General features: G+C 40.6%; 1 protein-coding gene and 1 pseudogene across 1 annotated transcript in view; both read left to right on the top strand.

Moving 5' to 3' along the window:
• Positions 1-20,848, top strand: part of hoe1 (hoepel1) — a 230,577-nt gene that overhangs the window by 132,405 nt on the left and 77,324 nt on the right. Inside the window, exons 9-10 of the mRNA XM_067142918.2 lie at positions 2,116-2,278; positions 9,774-9,845. Coding sequence (XP_066999019.2) covers positions 2,116-2,278; positions 9,774-9,845 — 235 coding nt within the window. The remainder of the gene's footprint in view (positions 1-2,115; positions 2,279-9,773; positions 9,846-20,848) is intronic.
• Positions 14,143-14,218, top strand: LOC136859283 (U4 spliceosomal RNA; annotated as a pseudogene).

The raw sequence follows: 20,848 nt of genomic DNA, 5'->3' as shown, positions 1-20,848 counted from the left end.
AGTCGCAAGTACAGACGATAGCAAATGTTACGCATTTTTGACAATACACAAAACCTTCAGCAGCATGCATTACATTGCCAGACAAAACTACTGCAGTACTTTCTTTCATGTTGTCGCTCATCAGTAATAATATCGAACAATACAGCAAACGCTGGAATATGAAACCTTTACAATGTTTTTTTTAACTTAGGGTAGCTTTATATATTGATCTAAACACTTTTAGAATTCATAGACTGTTTTCCCTGGCAATGAGTATCTTTGGTTGCAGCAATGCCCTTTTGCCCCTATGTATTGTAGAGTATTGAGTATGCCCTTTAGGACTAATAGAAGAATTTTTATGCTTACGTTGTTCGTATGTGTCCTGTCTAGTTAGTAGTTGGCAAATGAAGATTCTGGATTATATTTCAGTGTTAGTACCGTGCCTCAATTTGACCACTCTGTCCCTTGAAGAATTTTAAATATCGCTGCATTTTTGTTGGTAAATAGAAACTTTGACTTGTCTATGTGCCAGATTTTGTTTCTGGGTTCAATTCTATTCTTTTTATGAATACCCCAAAACTTTGTTCATATGACTTTTAGAACAAAGGAAGAATTTTTAACATCCTTCAATGCGACACTTGGGAAGGGAGAAGAGTAGAGGGTGGCTATGAAATAGTTATATTTTACATAATGATTATGAAGAGATGTATAGCAAGATCTACCACAGTACTAGTTGCAGATTAAATATTATGAATGTACTAAATTTTTGTAACTAGGACAAATCAAAGGACCTAGCTGTATGGAAGATTTAATGAGATGCCTATGTTTTTTGCATAAATATCACATATCTGTTGCAAATAAACTCCCTCTCCAACCAAGTAAACATCATGGTCTCCTTGGTCAAAACTTTTAAACAGTCTCCACTGTAGAAGATAAAATTTGTAACTTCAAAGTTGCACAAAATTCTTCTGATCTGCGAAATATAGGCATGCTTAAACGTAGGACATTCATGGCAATTTATAACTCAAGTGAGATGGATTCAGCCTTGTAAACGAAGTTAAATGTATTAAGTCCCAATAACTGTATCCTAGAAGACGTAGTTTCACACTTTACATCCAGGCAAATTACCCCATTGGTTCCTAGCATAGACCAGTTTGTTCTTTATGTATCCAAATTACATAAATGCATGAGGCTGAGTGGCTCAGATGCTTGAGGTGCTGGCCTTCTGATCCTAACTTGGCAGGTTTGATCCTGGCTCAGTCCGGTGGTATTTGAAGGTGCTCAAATAAGTCAGCCTTGTCAGATTTATTGGCACATAAAAAGAACTTGTGCAGGACTCAATTCTAGCACTTCAGCGTCACTGAAAACTGTAAAAGTAGTTAGTGGTACATAAAGCTAACGATGTTATACACGTCTGTACAGATGCCAGTACCGCAAGCTCAGATTTCGTGAACATTATAAGTCAACAAAATGTCTCGGACCACTTGTATGAAGCACCACTTCTTTCTTTCAGCTTCTAATAATTTAATGTTATTGTTTTTTTCATCCCACTAACTACTTTGATGGTTTTCAGAGACGCCGAGGTGCCGAAATTTTGTCCCACAGGAGTTCTTTCATGTGCCAGTAAATCTACAGATACGAGGCTGGCATGTTTGAGCACCTTCAAATACCACCAGATTGAGCTAGGATCGAACCTGCCAAGTTGGAGTCAGAAGGCCAGCACCTAAAGTCTTTAAACTTCTTGTAATATAGAAGGCACCGTGGCTCAGGTGGTAGCGCGCTGGCTTCTCACTGCTGGATACCGTGGTTCAAATCCTGGTCACTCCATGAGATTTGTGCTGGACAAAGCAGAGGTGGGATAGGTTTTTCTCCGGGTACTCCGGTTTTCCCCGTCACATTTCATTCCAGCAACACTCCATTAACATTTAATTTCATCTGTCATTTATCATTGCCCCAGAGGAGTGAGACACGCTTCGGCAGCTGGCACATTTCCTATCCTTGCCGCTAGATGGGGGCTTCATTCCCTTCCTGACCCAATCGAATGACTGGAAACAGGCTGTGGATTTTCATTTTCAAAGAATTATTTTGATTATGGATACAATTTTCTGGAAATATATATATTTTTTTTTATTTCAGCACGGAGTTTGAGTCTCCCATATTAAGACTGCAGTTAAAGACAAACATTGATGCAAGCTTTCCACTGGCAATCACATATGATCTTTCTCCAATCAACACAGACTATGGAATAATATATGCTGCTGGTGTTCTTGTAGGACTTTATGCACTTATTGTATCAGAGGTGAGTGAAAACAATGAAAACTCTTTCCATAAATAAGTTTCAAAATGTTGTTTCTTGTTACCTTATGATCATTTTAAGAGGAGTTTTACAGATTGATCTTCATATAAGAAGGTACTGAAGGAAAACGTTGGATGAATAGATAATTTTTCCAGAATTATTAGTGGAATCATAATTGGTTGACTAGAAGGTATATCTGTTTGTAAACTTGATCAAACATCGGACAATTGCTCTTTGAAAGGTCATATTAGCCGATGGCAGGCTCTGCTCATGCCATATCAGTTTGCTGGTGCAAGGTTGTTGACATGCTTCCAGCTACACAACTGGTACCTTATGTACAAGCACCTCTCATAAATACTATATAGTGTATCTCTAGTGTTCAGTGTTCATTTTTATGGTATCCTAACTAGACTGGATAGGCCGGGGGGGATTGTTTTTAAAAAGAAGGAAGTCTGTTATAAAGGAATGTACAAGCTTCCTCTGTTCTCAAAATACAGTATATGTAAATAGAGAAACTGAACAGTTTCTTTTAAGAATGGAAATGAATAATGCCCAAATTATTTGGTAATCAAAGTGGACTGGGCAAAGAAACTTAAATGTATAGTCGGATTTTAAAAATTATTACACAAACAGGAGTTTTGCACTTCGGGAAGTTGTAGGTGTTTTCTCTTTGCTGCTTACCATTATAAAAACTTTCCATATTCACGAACTTTCTTCTAACACAGCAAAAAAAGCTTTGGTTCAATTCTTTCATTTCTCAGTTCACATGTACTGTAATTTCAAAAGATAAAATAACCTTTTTATGGGGTATTTTATATTCACACTGTCTTAAATTCATGGTCAACTTCTAGTCCTCAATCTTTTTTCATAATTGGCTGAGAGATGTTACACAATTTTCTTACAGAAGTTTTTATTAAATTCCTCCTGAGTCATCCACGGCTAGTCTTTACAACCTGTGTAATTTTTAAACGTGTGGTATTCCTATGGCTTTCAACTTACATTTCACTAGGAACTCAGTTGCTTATCCACTTACCTTTTTTTCAATGCCTGGAAACTTTGCTTTCTCTCAACAAAATGCCTGGCAGTTACTGTTGAAGACTAGCTTTATTTTCTCTTGAATTATATACTGTATGGAACTCTTGTCCACATCGTACTTCCTCCCCACAGTACAATTAGTCTTCAATAATGTGGAGCTATTCTTCAGCTGCAAATGACATACAAGAACTTGCATTGGCTGTGCTATGTATGTGAATCTGCATGTATGCAGCACACTTCTATTTCTTGGAACAGATTTGTCAACAGACTCGGCAAAAAATGTACCTATTTTCAGATTTCTGTATGTGAAGAGTATTATACCAACCTTAATTCAAATAACACCCAGATCCTAACTTGTAAAAATAAATGCAATGTGTAATCAAATTGCTCTTGAATATCTAACACAACGAAGTGTTTAACACTAACAGCTGCATGAGCACCTTGGCACTGCTGGGGCCTAGCCATTTTTTAAAGCCACCTACTTGAAAGCCAAGTTCTACATTAGTCCATATTAAAGAAATTATAGAAAACAATTTATGACAGAACATAGTTTTCCTCACTGTTTTTGTTACACCTGTATGTATGTCAAATATTGGAGCCAATTGATGATAGGAGACATAGGATCATTGTTCCTGTCTGGATTATTATTCATCCTTCTGGTGTTTTTACTGTGCACATAATCGCTCACTTTCAGTACCTGAAAGGTATCTGATCATCTGAATCGGATATATATTTCTTCTGGATTCGCCTTATTGCTACAAAATTTACTCATTCTTTCTAGTTCTTTGTTTACTACACAACCACAGTCACTTGCTATTTCACTGAAGTTGAGGAGTGTCAAATTTGGCTTGTAACCAATGAGTAAAAGAATACACAGGGAGAGTGCACAGTGTCAATAAAATGGGATGCTAGTCATCTGCTGGAAGAACTTATGTCTAGGTAACACTCTCCTGGTCTCCAAAAACACAAGCATATTCGAGCGTGCTACTCTAAATGTGTGCTAAACGACTTAACTTCTCTAGAGGCCACAGAAGATGGCATGCTGAAATGAACATACTCCTCTATAGGAGTGAAGGTGTTGAATTCTGTTGTATTCAATATTCAGTTTAGCCTTGTCACTCCTATATTTTCTCTTCTTCATGGGGCCTGTAAATATTAGTTCCTAATTAGTATCTACCTCTAAGATCTTTTGCTACCATGTTTTTCCTTCATTCCCACCTAGATATACTGTACCTGCTCCCTTCACAAAGCTGCAGGTTGTTCTTACTGGATCTCCTTGGATGTTTGTCTTCACCTGGTGGTCCTAGAGTGGAAAGTGATTCTACCCAGCGCCTTGCATTCGAAAAGTATGTGTTCAGCTGATTCTTCTGCTTCATTGCATTTCCTACATATGTTGCCTCTTATTACTCCAATTCTATGTAGGTGTGTTTTTTCAGATGGCAGTGTCCTATCAACAGTCCTACTACCCATCTTATATTTTCTGAGTTTCAACAGTTCTTTAGTATGCTTCTTGTTTGGTCCTTTTATCAGTTCCTTTGCAAGCCTGCATCCTGGAGTATTTTTCCACTTTTCCATTTGCTTCTTTTGTATCCATTTTCCTATGTAGTATCGGGTTTGTCCATAGGAAATCCCGCATACAGGTTCTGGGCTTACAAAATGTTTCTGCCCCTTTCCTGGCCAGTTTATCTGCCTTTTCATTTCCTTCTATACCTGCATGCCCTGGTACCCATATTATTTTGACAATGTTGTACTTGAGCTTCAGAAGAAGTGAATGGCAATACCAGACAAATCTGAATATTATCCAGACTGCCTCTAGCACCTCAATGGCCACTTAGCTGTCTGTAAAAATGAATGTTTTTATTCCTATAGTTCATTTTCATATTTTCTTAAAGAGATGTTGTGATAGCTATCATTTCAGCTTGAAAAACTGTAGTGGGTCTGCCCAGACTCATCTGGATTGATCTCTCGGGTCTTCCCCCATTGATCCCTCCTGTGCCATCCACAGTCTTTGAGCCATCAGTCCTCCACTATATCTTGTTTTTCAGCATTTTTGTTGATATCCCAGTCTTTTATCTGGGTCTCAAACGGCTTTCAAAGTTGTACTTTGGTATCATATAATCGGAAGGCATGTGTAGAACTTCCTCTGTTATTACTCTGTTAATTTTAGTGTCCTACATTGATTGTGCCATTCTATATGAACTCATTCTAGCCTGTCCTTTCATCAAACTGCATAGTGATGAGAGGTCTAGTAAAGTATTCAAAGCTTCTGTCGGCACACTTCTGATAGTCCCAGTTATGGCTATGCATGCCATTCTCTGTAGGCTATTCAATCTACTGCCAACTTTTCTTTGACTTACTTTCTGCCACCAGATGATTGCAGCAAAGGCCATCAATGGTCTAATGATCATTGTGTGTCCACATTACCATTGATGGCCTTAGGCCCCATGTCTTCTGAACGGCTCTTTTACATGCATACAGAAAGTTCTTGGCCCGGGGATATGTTCCTTTCTATATGTGGATTCCAGGTTAGATTTTTATCTGAGACTACACCTAGGTGCAGTGCCTGTTCTTCCATATATATATATATATATATATATATATATATATATATATATATATATATATATATTGCCCAAAGAGCTTCAGTGATCTCTTTCCCTATAATTTTCTCCTTCTTGGAAGAGAGACCAGAGTTCCTTGTTCGGGTTGGCTGATAGTTGTTCTTCCCGACACCAGTTCTCCACACAAAGTTCAGTGATCTTTACATGGGGTCCTGGATAACACTAATCACCTTGCCTCGTACCACAATCACTAGGTCATCTGCGTATCCTTGTGTATAGAAACCCTGTTCGTTGAGCATAGCTATGATTTTGTTCACCACGAGGTTCCACAGCAGAGGCAAAAGAACTCCTCCCTGAGCACAGCCTCAAGTGGCCCTAACCGTCTGCTTCTTCAAGCAGGGTTGCGTTTATCTTCCTTCCATCTAACATGCATTTAATCCATTTGATGGTTTTACTCACCTTGCTCTTTGCCAATGCTTTGATCATAGTCATAGGTTGTATTGCTGAAGGCTCCTTCTATATCTAGAATTGCTGCCAGTGCAATTTCTTTATATTCTAGGCTTTTCCTCCAGTTCACAAACCAACTGGTGGAGTGCTACTTCGGTGGGTCTGCCAAGTCTATATGCAAACTGATTTTCATGTAATGTTGAGTTCATTTGCACTGTACTGATATATTTATCCAGAATTTTCTCCATTGCTTTCAGCATGGAGGAGGTTAAATATAATGGTCTGTATGCTTTGGCTTGGACATAGTTTGCCCTTCCAGGTTTAGGTATGAATACTGCTTTAGCTTCAGACCACGATTTCGGCACGTACCCTAAAGCTAGACTAGCTCTGAAGAGGTCCATCAGGGCATTGACGAGTATCTCCCATCCTTCCTGTAGGAGTATCGGAACTATCTCATCTGGCCCCAGAGCCTTTATAGGGTGAAACGTGTCGATTGCCCATTTTACATGGTTGTTTCATTATTCTGTTGGCACAGTTCCAGTCTGCTCTTCAAGCTCCAATCTGTTCCAACCGTTTCTTCTTCTGTCATCTCCTCAGCCTCAGGAAAGTAACAACCCATTAGCATCTCCAGCGTGTCCTTCCCCGCCCAAGTAAAAAACCCATCTGGTTTTTCCAGTGTCTCCACCTGATTTATATGGGTTGCTTTAAGAACCTTCTGGAGCCTTGCTGTTTCAGTGTGTGATTCCACTTTCTCACAGAACAGTCTCCAGGATTTTATTTTCGCTTTCTGTATCTCTAGGTTATACTCGGCGAGTTTCCTATGATATACGTCCCACTTACCATTTCTAGATAATATTCCATATATACCAACCTCTTTTTTTCATTTTGGCTAGTTTGTTGTTCCACCACCATACTTCTTTGGTGTTGCTCTTTTCTTTGAGAGGATAGTTGTCATGGAATGCATCTATAATGGCCTCTTCTAATAGTTCCACTGCCTCATCTAATTCTTTGTCCCCTCACGTTAGTTGGAATTTTTTGTACAGCCTTCCCTAGAACTTTCATGTATCTAGCCCAGTTAGTTCTTTTTGGGTCTCTGTACATCTCAGTCCCACATAGTCACACATCTGTTGCAAATTGGATGTGCTGGTGGTCTGCCAATGATGGATCTTCCAGCACCTTCCAGTCTTAATAAAGTTTGCAATATGCGTAGTGCTTAGTGTAATGTCTATTACCTCCCTAAGACATTTTTTTAAATAAATGTAGGCTTGTTTTCCTAGGTTTAGTATGGTGAAGTCAGTTCCAATAATAAACTCTAGTAAAGACTCTCCTCTTGCATTGCAGTTCATGCTGCCCCATGCCATGTGGTGTGAATTTGCATATGCTCCAAGGACTAGGTGTTCGCCTTCCCTCTTTGTGTTGCAAATTAGGTTCTCCAACTTCTTCTGATGGGGGCACATTAGTTAAGTCATATGGGAGGTATGTAGAGTCTATGGTTATTTCTCTGGCACCTTCCCAATTTCCAAGTTTTATCTTGGCTGCCACTAAGTCCATTGAAAAATGTTCCTGCAACAGAAGGCATTTTAATTTTCTGCTCACAAGTAAACATATTGTATCATTCATTATCTTACCTCCAGATTCCACCAGTCCTGCTACTCTGCCCTTGACTACCCATGGCTCTTGTATGAGCCACATAGATAGCCTCAGACTTGAACTTCCTGACAAAATTAGCCACAGCTGATTTTTTTTTTTTTTTTTTTATGTTGTAGGTTGGCCTGTGAACTTTCAGTACCATCCTTGCCAATGCTAGGTTTTGTTTTTCCCTTGTTCTTTCCCGTTCTGCTCCTGTATTTACTGTAAATGTATTTTTCTTTGTTAATAACATTGTTTATGTAAATATGTATTATATGATTGTACAGTTTTTGTGTATATTCGTGTCCTTTGTAAGTATTTATATATCTTTCATTTTAGATTCATATCTATTGTACATAGCTCAGATCATTGTAATTCGGCGTTATGCTGTTGCTGATCCTGAATGAATGAATAAATAAATAAATAAATAAATAAATAAATAAAATATAAAAAAAATTTGATCTGCCCTAGCCTCTCTTCTTGAGCTTTTCAAAATCACTTTCATTAAGGGCCAAAACAATTGTCCTTCCAGTGTCATCAGTAGTTGTTGTTGCATTCAAGACTCTTTACTCTTTTGTCAGAAGTCAACCTTCATCTTGTCAAATAGAGGAGGAAACTTGATGACCTTTGTAGTATTCAAAACATTCTTGGCTTCTGCCACCTCCAAATTCTCCCCTTTCCAAGGGTTGCAATTGGCCACTGTCTGTTACAGCCAGCTTTTAGTTTCTGGATTTGCAGAGATCAGTACCATTGCTCCACCTTCCAGCCTTGGAGACTTGAAGAAGCCTGAAAGACATCTGTCAGACAGCGGTTTCATTTGCGCTATCGGCCTGTTGCCGATCCCTGTTCCTTGCCTGCTTCTCCATCTAAGTTCCAGCCACTATTTTGGCTTCCTTACTCTCTTCCTTTCCTTGTAATATGCACTGTTGTGACGTGGTCTGTCGACATGAAATCTGTTGATTTTCGATGCAGAAATCTTCAGTTCTGTCTCTACGAACTTCCTGGTTTGCTTGTGGTCGTAGTCTGCTCTACTCGAGCTTCTGTTACAATTTCTTGTTTTGAGTTGGCAACAGCCTGTCCAATTACAAATTGTCCCCATTTTTCCATCTTGGGCTTGCTCCCGGATCTGCTCTACTGGAGTTTCCATGGCTTCCCTTGATGTCGAAGTTTTTGAAATTGGTTCTTTATAAGCATCCATTTTCAATTGTAGGGTTTTTGCCCCTTCTAGGGTCCTAAGCGTCGTTCTCAATATCTGGTGAGGCATACAGCCAGACGTCCTCCCACAACTCAGGCTCTCCGTAGCAGAGACCACGCCCCTCAGTCTTATATCCAGCAGTCCGGCCTTGGCCCGAACCTACCCAGGTTTGTTTCCCCTTCAGTAGGCCTACTCACATGGTCTCCACTTGGCATTGCCATGACTGAGTTCACAGCCATGACTTTCCCTGTACGTTGGGATCACTCCTTTCCCAACCTGCAGCTCATCCAGGCTATGTAGAGCAAAGTGATGTGTTGGTTCCAGTACCCTGCAGTGAGCCTTCACCTCAGTCACCAGCCCCACTTCACCTGAACCACCGTATCATCCATGTGGAGGAACCATGGATGCCTCTCTAGCTTGTGTGGGCGTGGCCTCCACTTCCATGCCTTGACTTGGGCTAGTAACAAATATTTTCTATTAAACTTTCCTTATTTACTCCAGAGTTTCAGTTATTCACACTGAGCATTTTGATTAGTCTTACATGGTTGTAAAAAATGAATTGCATATGTCTTGCACAATGAATTATTTGAGGTGGTGATTTCCATTAGTTTGCTTAATTTTTCTATTTCAGGTCATACATCGAACTCTAGCAGCTGTGGTGGCATCTACAATCTCAATAGCAATCCTTGCAGCTATGAATGAGGTAATGTACTACCCACAGCTTGCAGATTCATTAATTTCTAACCAGTTTCATAGGTATTCTTTTTTTTTTTTTTGTCATGAACATGAGACTATTAAGCCTGCTTAACAGCAACAGGAGCAGTTGCTGCAAAAATATTAGTAATAGAAGAGTAAATAACAGATTAGCATTAATGAACATTGCAACAGTGGTGAGAAAACCTGACTCTACCAACAGACTGTAAGGGAAGCTCCCTTGATAAACTGCTTGAAACTACACACATCTTTCAGAGAGTTGTAACTCATGGAAATATTAGCTGAACACTGGAAGAATTTACAGTATTCAGTGGATTAGTTATAAACAATAAAGAAAATTTTATATTCTAAAAGTTTACTCACTCTTATAAAAGAAAATCTCAAACTGCCTTCCATTGAAAGCATGACCATTCAACAGGATCATTACTAATTATTCCTTTCCATGCTGATTGTGATTGTCTCAATTAATGTAAGACTTTTAAAACAACTTTACCATGGTTTGGATTGAAAATTGCAGTATTGTGGTTTTCAGCCAAGATTTCAGATTATATAAAGTAGTTTACTTGCTTGTATAAGCCAATTATGGGGCCCATGAGGCCAATGTTGAGATTTTTTGTGCTAGGTATAAAGGAAGGTATGCTCTTTCAAGAGGATGGTTTGCAACTATATCACAGATGATTAACCACAGTGATATTTCTATAATCCAGGCTATCGCATGGTATATCGCACTCTCTCGCTGCTACAGTACACGTGGAACCCTGGCCTCTCCCAAAACTGGCTCCAATCCTTTCTTGCCTGCAGTACATCCCCTCAGACTCCAGATCCCCAGTGCCTCCACATCTTCTATCATCCAGCTACCTCTTCCCAGGACAGCCTGGCTTCCTCCTACCTTTTGGGGTGTTGATTGTCTTCTTGGGTACTCTCCCCTCTTAGATTCTCCTGATTTGTCCCAAATAATGTAATAGTCTCTTCATTGCCTCAGCAACCAGATTAGTTTCATTATAGAGCCGATATACTTTCAGATTATTTCAGGTGTTAAACTCTTATCTTTACACACCACTTCAATCTTTTGCAGCACCTTTCTCTCCCACACAGTCTATTATCACATTCAGTGAGCATCCAAGTTTCACACCCATAAAATACCACTGGATGAATTATAACACAGTATGCACTGAACGTGAATCTCCTGGAAGACTATAGGAGCCTGTAGAAAGTGCTGAAAAATGTATTTTACTGCAGTTGTGTGTGCTTTAATCTTGGCAGTAACCTAGTTATTCTTGGTCACCAGTGTACATACACTTACATTCTCTCTCTCTCTCTCTCTCATAATTTTCTTCCCATTCCACGTTTCTCAGTCTTTGTAACCTACCTTTCTCCCTCGTACCAACAATGTACTTTCTTTGCCACGTTGATTCAGACCAAATCTGCCGAGCCTTTAGTTATGTGTCCCAGTACCTCAAGTCAGTGCTCCAGAGTTTCTGAGAAGGATGTTGTCTGCAAAGAATAGGTACTGCAGGGGTCTGGAGTAGATAGTCCCTCTTGGGTTTAGTTGTATTATATGAATAACTTGATCCAAGCATAGGTTAGAGGGTTACTGATCTGGCATCTCCTTGCTTCAGTCCAGATCGCACCTCTGATTCCCTGGTCACTGTCCCTGGATCTCCACTCAGGCCCTGGTGCTGTGCAATGTCATGCAAACTAGACTAAAGGTGTTGTTCCTTAGCACACTAATTTCTATAAAAACCACTTTCACCTTGGATCTACTGACACTGTCATCCCTCTTTTTAGTATGTGCTTTGGTATATGTTGATGTTAAAGCCATCTGCACATGGAGCTACTCATTAGTAATTGATTGGTAACTGAAGTTTCCAGCCGATTACTTGACTGTCACTTCCTGTGTATTTCAATGGAAAGCCACACATGGCGCTACCAGTTAGTAATCTGTTAGTAACTAGTTTGTAATCGGTTCCAGGTGACTTGCGGAGCCAGTCACCAGAGAGTTTAGTTTCTCAGTTCCCAGTGATCAAGTGACTTTTTACGATGGCGAGTGAACAAGTTTTCAACATAAAGTTAGAGGGAAAAATTGAAAAACACCCCGTACTGTACAATTGTATGCTGAAGGATTGTGCAAGAAAGGACATTACGGAGAAAGCATGGAATTATTTTCTAAGCTTTTAATTTTTATTTTTTATTTTTTTTTTGTAAAAATTAAGTTCACTTTTCTTACCTGAGACTTATTAGCACACTTTCCTCAGCACTCACACATTCCCTAATATTTGTATTTCGCTGTCGAATGGCAGGTGCAATAAGCTGCACCACCGGGCAAGTTGGCCGTGCGGTTAGTCACGCAGCTGTGAGCTTGCATCCAGGAGATAGTGGGTTCGAATCCCACTGTCGGCAGTCCTGAAGATGGTTTTCCGTGGTTTACCATTTTCACACCAGGCAAATGCTCGGGCTGTACCTTCATTAAGGCCACGGCCGCTTCCTTCGCACTCCTAGGCCTTCCCTACAGCGTCGCCATAAGACCTATCTGTGTCGGTGCTACGGAAAGCACATAGCAAAAAATAAAAAATAAAAACATAAGCTGCGCCAAGTCCATATAACTGTTTGGTCATACGATAAAAAACAATAAATTTAACATCCGTTTGTTTGAACACCTTTACTGCTATGAATAATCTGCAGTGGATGTTCTTTTCAAGATATGAGTGGACCCATTACCTTCTTCTATTTTTTCTCCTGAAATAATGAAACACAATCATGTCTTCATCACTTGAGTCAGTGGTTGACATTCTAGCAAAGTTAAGAAGCAATCTACCGAGTCCGCACCAAACTTTACAAATGGCTAATGAGGAAGAATCCGTCGCTGTACAGTAGCTTCGTGTGTGGGAGCCGAGTCACTGTTCAGTTACTAACCAGTTTGTGACCCCGGTTACAAACCACACGTTTCTAATGAGTAGCTCCGTGTGTAGAGGGCCTAACTCCACCATTGTCCGGTCCCCAGTCCTGAATGGGAGAGGAGGAGGGTTAGCTGGCTTGGCAACCAGCTGACGCAGAGTGTCGAGTGGCGGTACATAACTCTGCTCCCCCATAGGGGCCAACGGCTTCGGGCAGATGAGCCCCTTTGCGTGGGGTGATGGTCCCCTCAGTGTAGGAAATGACACGGGAACCCATCATTTGTCTCTTTGGCCCAACAGCAAAACGGATGGATCCTCTTTGTGGTTCTCATTGGTCGTGGAGGCGGATGTCATGCCAGATGGACTGGCTGTCAAGGCGCAACTCAATGGTATTTGGAGTCTGTGGCAGTCCATTGCAGTCATGGTATTGGAACCTGCAAGTCACATTTCATTTGTGCCGCAGGGTATAGTTCCGAGATCATAGTGTGTGGGTCACTTCCTTGCAAGCTGCGATCCAGTTTAAAACAAAATCCCGCTTTTGGCACTTTTTCCTGCTGTCACTCCCTTCAACTCAAGTCCAACGGCGATGGGATAAGGATGGTGGAGGCAGGTTTTTGGGTGAAACTAGAAGCCTCTAGTTCAGACTTGCACATTGGCAGCAGATGTGTGATGGTAGTCTTTCTGAGACCCCATGACAACTCAGGAATTCGGTCCTGCATCTGTGTTTGGGCAGGCCATTTAGGATCACCGCTACTTGCCCTGAAAGGGTAAGGCCCTAGAAAATGTGGGCTAAATATCGGTAGTCACACACTCAGCCGGCTGGGAGTCCACACTCAACGGGTCACACCTTATGTGGTCGAAAAACGAAGATTACCTAAACTTTGATTATAGGAACCTGGAATGTTTGAACCCTACTTGATTTGAGACAATAAGATCTGAGAGAACAGCATTTGTCACCCATGAGCTTTGATGAATGAACATTGATATTGCTGCCTTAAGTGAAACTAGACTGTCCAGTGAAAGTAAACTTTGAATTCAGCTCAGGCTACAGTCATCTGGAAAGGGAAAGATGGAGAACACTGCATTCATGGTGTGGGATTCACTGTGAAGACCACATTGGTGAATGATTATCAGCTAACTCCAACCGCAGTCAGTGAAAGAATTCTGACTCGCCGAATCCCACTCTGGAGCCAAATCTGACACTCGCTCTGCAAATGCTCCCACCTTGCATGCTGATGTAGAAGCTATAGACCAATTCTACAACCTGCTGAGCACTACAGTTACCAAAGTACCACCAAGAGACACTCTTACCATTTGGCGATTTCAATGAGAGTTGGTAAAGGTCACAAATTATGGGGCAGTGTGATGGGAAAACATGGACTTGGCAACTGTAGCTTTGCGCAGTGGCAGTATCGTAACCAATGAGGTTTATCCAAGGTGCGATTATTGCTAGTTGAAAACTTGGCAACTGTAATGTCAATGGTCTACTGCTCCTTGGTGTATGTGCTGAACATGAACTCTACATTACTAATACTCAGTTCTGCCTGCTTAATCGCTACAAGACCACTTGCTCAAAGCACTGGCACATCCTTGATTATATCATCGCCAGGCAATGTGATAAAAAAGATGTCCTTGGTACAAGGACCGCAAGAAACATAGATGACTGCTGGACAGATCATAAGCTCCTTTTTTTTTTTTTTTTTTTTTTTTTGGCTGGTTGAGAATCTCAATCTGTTGCAAACAATCTGCCCAGAAAGAAATTTGATACTTCTAAACTTCAAATTGAATCCATTGCTACAGATTACAGAAATGCAATCTCAAACAAGCTGGCTAGTCATCCAGTCAGCAGTGATAGTGCAAATCAGGAATGGTCCATGCTTCAGAAGGTCATCACTGAGTCAGCTGAGGAAACAATTTGTTTTGTGAGGAAAAGACAGGACTGGTTTGATGAAAATAATGAAATTAAATGTCTGATCAATGCCAAACGGGAAGCCCACCTATCCTGTCTTCAAGATCCGTCTTGCCAATGTGAAGAAATCTCATTTCTTGGAACTTAAAGGAAAATGTCAGCACAAATTAGGGAAATTAAGAATAACTGGTGGCAACAAAAAGCTGAATAACTGCAAAGACTATCTGATGCCTGTGACCTGCAAAACTCTATGCTGGCATAAGAGATATATGGTTCAATTCGATCTTCATTGGGGTCATTGAAGACTGCTTCATTGAACTTCATCATTTCAACTGATAATGGAGAAATTTTACAGTGCTGGAAGGAACATTTCTCTACACTTCACCAAAGCACTCAATCAACTAAAACCAAGAAAGGCTTCTGGTCCTGATAACATCCCTCTGGAACTGATACAAAATGGAGGTATACCTTGAAGACTAGACTTTTCACACTCCTTGATTTGGGAAACTTCAAGTATCTGACGACTTGAAGAATACTATCATCACTATCTTGAAGAAAGGCGAACGTAGTGTATGTGGGAACAACCGTGGTATATCGATTTTGTCAATTGCAGGTAAAATTCTCTCAAGAATTCTATTCAACTGGCTTGAAGATATTTCCTGAGTCTCAATGTGGTTTCTGAACCTCCAGAGGCACAACAGATATGATCTTCTGTGCTAGACAACTCCAGGAAAAATGCAGAGAACAGCAACAGCCTCTGTATTTAGTTTTCTATGATCTGAAAAAAGCCTTCGATTCAGTACCAAGATCTGCTATGTGGAAAGTATTGACATTTTGGATGTCCTGAATGTTATGTGGAATTGGTTCAAGCTCTTAATGATGGCATGTCTGGACAGGTCCTTCTTGGTAACTCGGTATCAGATTCATTCCCAATCACTCATGGATTTAAACAAGGCTGTGCGCTTGCCCCTACACTCTTTGCACTGTGCATGGCTGCCATGCTGCATGAATCATCTACAAACAACTTAGGCATGGAGATAAAATTTTGTTTTGATGGAGGCCTTTTCAATCTGACAAGACTTCGCTCACAAAGACGTACTCTGGTTACCCGGGTGGCAGAACTGCAGTATGCCAATGACACCCCATCTCTTGCTCCAACACCTGCAGAACTACAACAGTCAGTCAACTGCTTTAAAACTGCATGTGATCGCTTTGGTCTTGCCATTAATGCAAAAAAATGAAGGTACTTGCACAACCTGCCCTAGGATTAACACTTCCTGAGTTCAGTATTTCTATCTTAGACACAACACTAGAACAGGTTGATCACTTTTCATATCTTCGAAGCATCTCGTCTAAACGATGTACCTGTGAACAAGACGTTGATAAAAGAATTAGGGCTGCTCTTGCAGCATTCGGACAGTTCATGCACAGGGTCTTCATGAATAACTACCTAAAACTGCATACCAAACTCATGGTGTACAAAGCTGTTGTCATTTCCACGCTGCTGTATGGCTGTGAAACTTGTACACACCATCGCCGTGATATCAAAAAACTTCAGCGCTTCCACCAACAGAAAGATTCATCTTGAATATTAAGTGGGAGGACTATGTGACCAACACCGCAGTTCTCGACAAAGCGCAGCTAAATAGCATCGAGGCAACAATTGTCGCTCATCAACAGAGATGGTTAGGCAATGTTCAACGCATGGGTGATGCCAGGCTTCCCCTTCAAATTCTTTATGGTGAACTTTGCTCCCACAGTAGACCTCATGGAGCTCCTCTTACGCATTTTAAGGACCAGCTGAAACACATCATGAAGACAACTGGTACAGATATACAGACATGGGAAGAATGTGCTGTGGACCGCTCACTGTGGTGGAACACTAATCCACCGCTGTCAACTTGTTTGAAAGAGTGTGCTGCAGACAGAGGCCAAGCTACAAGCAAGGAAACTCCAATTACAACCCCGCCCTCCTCCCTCCATTCAGTGTGATTTGTGTGGGCATACGTTTTATGCCAGGATTGGTCTGTTTAGTCATCATAAATGCATCCATCAACTGAGTTGAACTGGTCAATGTATGCAGGAAGAAGTTATATATACTCGGATCGAGTTACAGCCGATGACAATATGCTGTTATATTCCTAACTTTCCTCTAGAATTAGTCTCAATAACAGATATGATCTACAGTTAAACTATTGTGCCAAAATCCATACTGATATTCACCCAGTTCCTTCCCATGTCTCAAGCCTCCTTGCTAGCACCTTTCAAAAAATCTTTAACACAATGTTCAGGAGAGAAATTTCACTAATTACTGCAGACTATCTTGTCATTCTTTCTGTAGATGGGGCAAATGATCACTTTTTTCCAATCTTCTGGCATACCTTCAGTTTTTCAATACTGATCAAATGAGGGTGTAATAATACTGCTGACCACAGTACTTAAAGCTTGGCCGGGATGCCATCCTTGCCTGGCATACGGTTCTACTCATAAACTGTCATTTCAGGCAGAATCTCTTCTTCGCCAATGGCATTTATCTGACAATTTCTCACCTGGTCCTGATCCTCTGGGATTATTTCCTCTGCTGGATTCAGACAAGTCTTAAAACTACTCTGCCCATCTCCCCATTATGCCGTTCTTTTATCATATAGCCAGCTTTATCATTGCAGCATGTTCTTGGTTGAAATTACTTCCCTCATTCCCTGCAACATTGCCTTTGCCTTCTTCCTGTTTGGAATTTCTTTAATCTCTAACTTCTCTTTCTTGCACTCTCTTCTTACTTCTCAGCACCTTCTTTGCCTCTGGTCTGGCTTGTTGGAAGTTCTTGGTGCTCTTGTTGCTCTTTGCTGTAATGTCCGTTCTCTAGCTTTTTTGTGCCTAATGATGACGTGACAATCATTGTACTACTGTTATTTTCTTTTTTTTTTTTTAAGCCAAGTGTTCCTTCATCTGAGCTCTTCAGTATGTCTTGCAACACTGCCCACTGGTGTTTCACTGTAGCTCCTTGTAGCTCTTACTCATGCCCTCAAAGCCTGTCGTTAATTGTTCTAGTGTCTCCACTTCTTCATACTTGTTCAGTGTCTGTACTTTTCTAACTTTGGAGATCCTCTGTCTGTACTTCATTACCAAAAGGTAGCGGTCTGAGTATCAGTTCTGCTCCTAGTCTTGACACCCACAATATGGGCCATGCCTTCTGACAATAAGGGCATGATCACTTTCTCAGTCATTCCACCAGGGGAATTCCACATAACTTTGTGAAAATTTCTCTTTGGGAAGTACGTAATGCTTACCAGCTCATGCTCGTTTGTAAAATCTACTAGTCTGCAGCAGTTTTTACTTTATTTTTGGTGTGGGTGCTACAAATCCAATCACGGGTCTGAATGCTTCCTCTCTTCCAACCTTCACGTTCATAGCCCAGAGATCAATCTGTCATGTTGTGGACCAGCACCACTTTCATGTTGAGATTGTAGAATGAGTCAGCCTGATGACCTAGAAATTAGACACCTTTAAACAAGTCATGTAGAAAGAGTCTTTATCTTGTCATACTGCTCTTTTCATGTAAGAGCACAGAATACAGATGTTCAACAAGAATAAATCTGGGCACAGGGATCACAGCCTCCCATTCAGTGGTTTAAATCCCAGGACTGCATGTTGTTACTTGCCATGAATCCTGTTTCCTTCCAATTCTTTGTCATCCCCACTGTAGAAGATGGTGCAATCTCTAATAAGTCTGTAATATATATGCCTTTCACATGTTTCTTACAATGCAGCAATTGACACCTTGTAATTCTTCACAACCTCAAAGTTCCCAAATGCTCCTTCCCTAATCAGGATAAGCATGTTCAAGTTGCAAAAAATTACATCTAGTTCTCCTCTTCTGCACTTGTCATCTGATAATCTGTTTGGCTATTTCTATACTCTTGTCTTAGAATAGGTTTTTTTTACATGGCAGGGTGGTTAGCCCTGCACATAACCCCAAACCTGGAGGACCAGGGACTCTTCTGTAGGTGTTGCCATACGACAGCCAAAGTAGCCTCTTTTTCAGGTGCCAGTTACTATCCTTCAACCCTCCCCTCAAAGGGCTAGGATTTGCTGGCTGCGTAAGTGCCTACTGATTAGAGCATTTATCAGTACTTACCAGAATACCCCACTGGACATCAGTGTCTTCAGACTCAATAACCAGTAATTTACCCCCTCCTTTCTCAACTGGGCTCGAGACCAGGTACGGTGCAGTTTTTTCAATATTGAAATGAATAGATGGACAACAGGGCAACCCTGCTGGGATTGTAAATGTGTAGTGATTGAATTCTCAAAGATTATCAGGTTCCTTTATGTCCATTTAGGCAACATCCTAACCTTCAAAATAATTTTAGAAAACTCACAGCTTAATCTATTAAGACATTTACACTGTTGGTCGACACTCTAAAAATGGTGAATATGTAATTTATTTTTTATCCTAATATTGCTTTCTTCACAAAAGTGACCCTTTTGGTCTAGAGCTATTAAACAATTAATGTTGCATAAAGATGCTACATTGAGAAACATCTGAAGGTGACCAAAATGACATGTGCTTGCAGGCACTGAAAGGTTGATAACCCTGACTTCAGAACCCAGGTGATGTTCTGTACACCAAAATAAACTCACAGTTTTAAAGGTGATAAAAAGGAATTAACCATTTTAGAACTAAAGTTAAACAGTAGTAATTTTGAAAATACAAGTGAACAAACATCAAGGGGATTCTAAGGAAATGACCCAGAAACTAAAAGCCTACACCAGAATTGAAGATTCCAGTAGTTCAGTGGGCTAGCCCCATTCTACAGAGACAGGCAACAAATAAAAATGCAATAACATTACATTTATAGTACGATTTACATGGTAAACTTTCCTGCTCCCAAATAGAAATGTGCTGCAGCACTGAACAGCACTTTCTCAGTTATATTACATCATTGAAGATGTGAGGCTGCCGGTGACAACTTCTGCAAGAGAGAAGAATTAATTTAAGACATAACAAAATAAAATTAACCTTATTCCAATCAGCCTGAAAATTCTCGGAGATCCAGCTTGGACGAATCACGTCCACTCTGAGAATAAAGATAAGAATCAAGACACAAATCTAGTGTCTTAGAATATGAAGTCAACCCTCTAGTTTGCATGCGGCACCCTTCCAAAACTCAGGAACCAATCGACCAGTCATATGCAGAATTTTAATGAGCAGCCTTCACATCTTTTTACATGAGGGTGGGAATACACTTTGACAATTGCCAGAAAACTGAAACTTGCCAAACCCCAGAATTCATTCTGGTATCATTCCCACACTGACACAAACCAAAATACAGTAAGAGTTCTTTCTGGTGCCAGTGAGACTTGAGAATGACTTGGCCAGGCCTGCTGTAGGTGTTCAGTTGTCACCTCTCTTTTACTGAGGAGTACAAACACTGTTTTATAATAATAATAATAATAATAATAATAATAATAATAATAATAATAATAATAATATTACCGAGCTCGATAGCTGCAGTCGCTTAAGTGCGGCCAGTATCCAGTATTCGGGAGATAGTAGGTTCGAACCCCACTGTCGGCAGCCCTGAAAATGGTTTTCCGTGGTTTCCCATTTTCACACCAGGTAAATGCTGGGGCTGTACCTTAATTAAGGCCACGGCCGCTTCCTTCCCACTCCTAGCCCTTTCCTGTCCCATCGTCGCCGTAAGACCTATCTGTGTCGGTGCGACGTAAAACAACTAGCAAAAAAAAAAAAATAATAATAATAATAATATTATGCAAGAATGATGATCCTCCTCCCTTTTTCATACACAACCCAAATATAAACTGGTACACTATAGTTGGTTGGTTCCTCTGGCAAGTCCATTACATATCCTCTTCTTGATTCTTGTTGCTATATCCGTATGGCCCCAGAATCTCTTCCCTTCCCTGCCTCTCTTCCAACTTGTGAATCATTCAGATCTCCCACTATAATTACCTTGTATTCTGAGTATTTCTCCACTTCTTCAAGGAACTGTTCTGCATCCTCTAAATTATTTCCAGTTGGTGAAGCATATACTTCAGATATCTTGTTCTGGTCTCAAACTGTATCCTTGCTATGATTATACAGTCATTGGTCTTCATCTCCTCCACATATTCCAGGACGTGCTTCCTAATGATCATTCATGCACCATTTACTGCTTCCTTCCCTCC

Source organism: Anabrus simplex, chromosome 1, assembly GCF_040414725.1.
Source record: "Anabrus simplex isolate iqAnaSimp1 chromosome 1, ASM4041472v1, whole genome shotgun sequence".
In the NCBI taxonomy this organism is placed as follows: Eukaryota; Metazoa; Arthropoda; class Insecta; order Orthoptera; family Tettigoniidae; genus Anabrus; species Anabrus simplex.
This window is presented reverse-complemented; position numbering and strand designations above follow the sequence as displayed.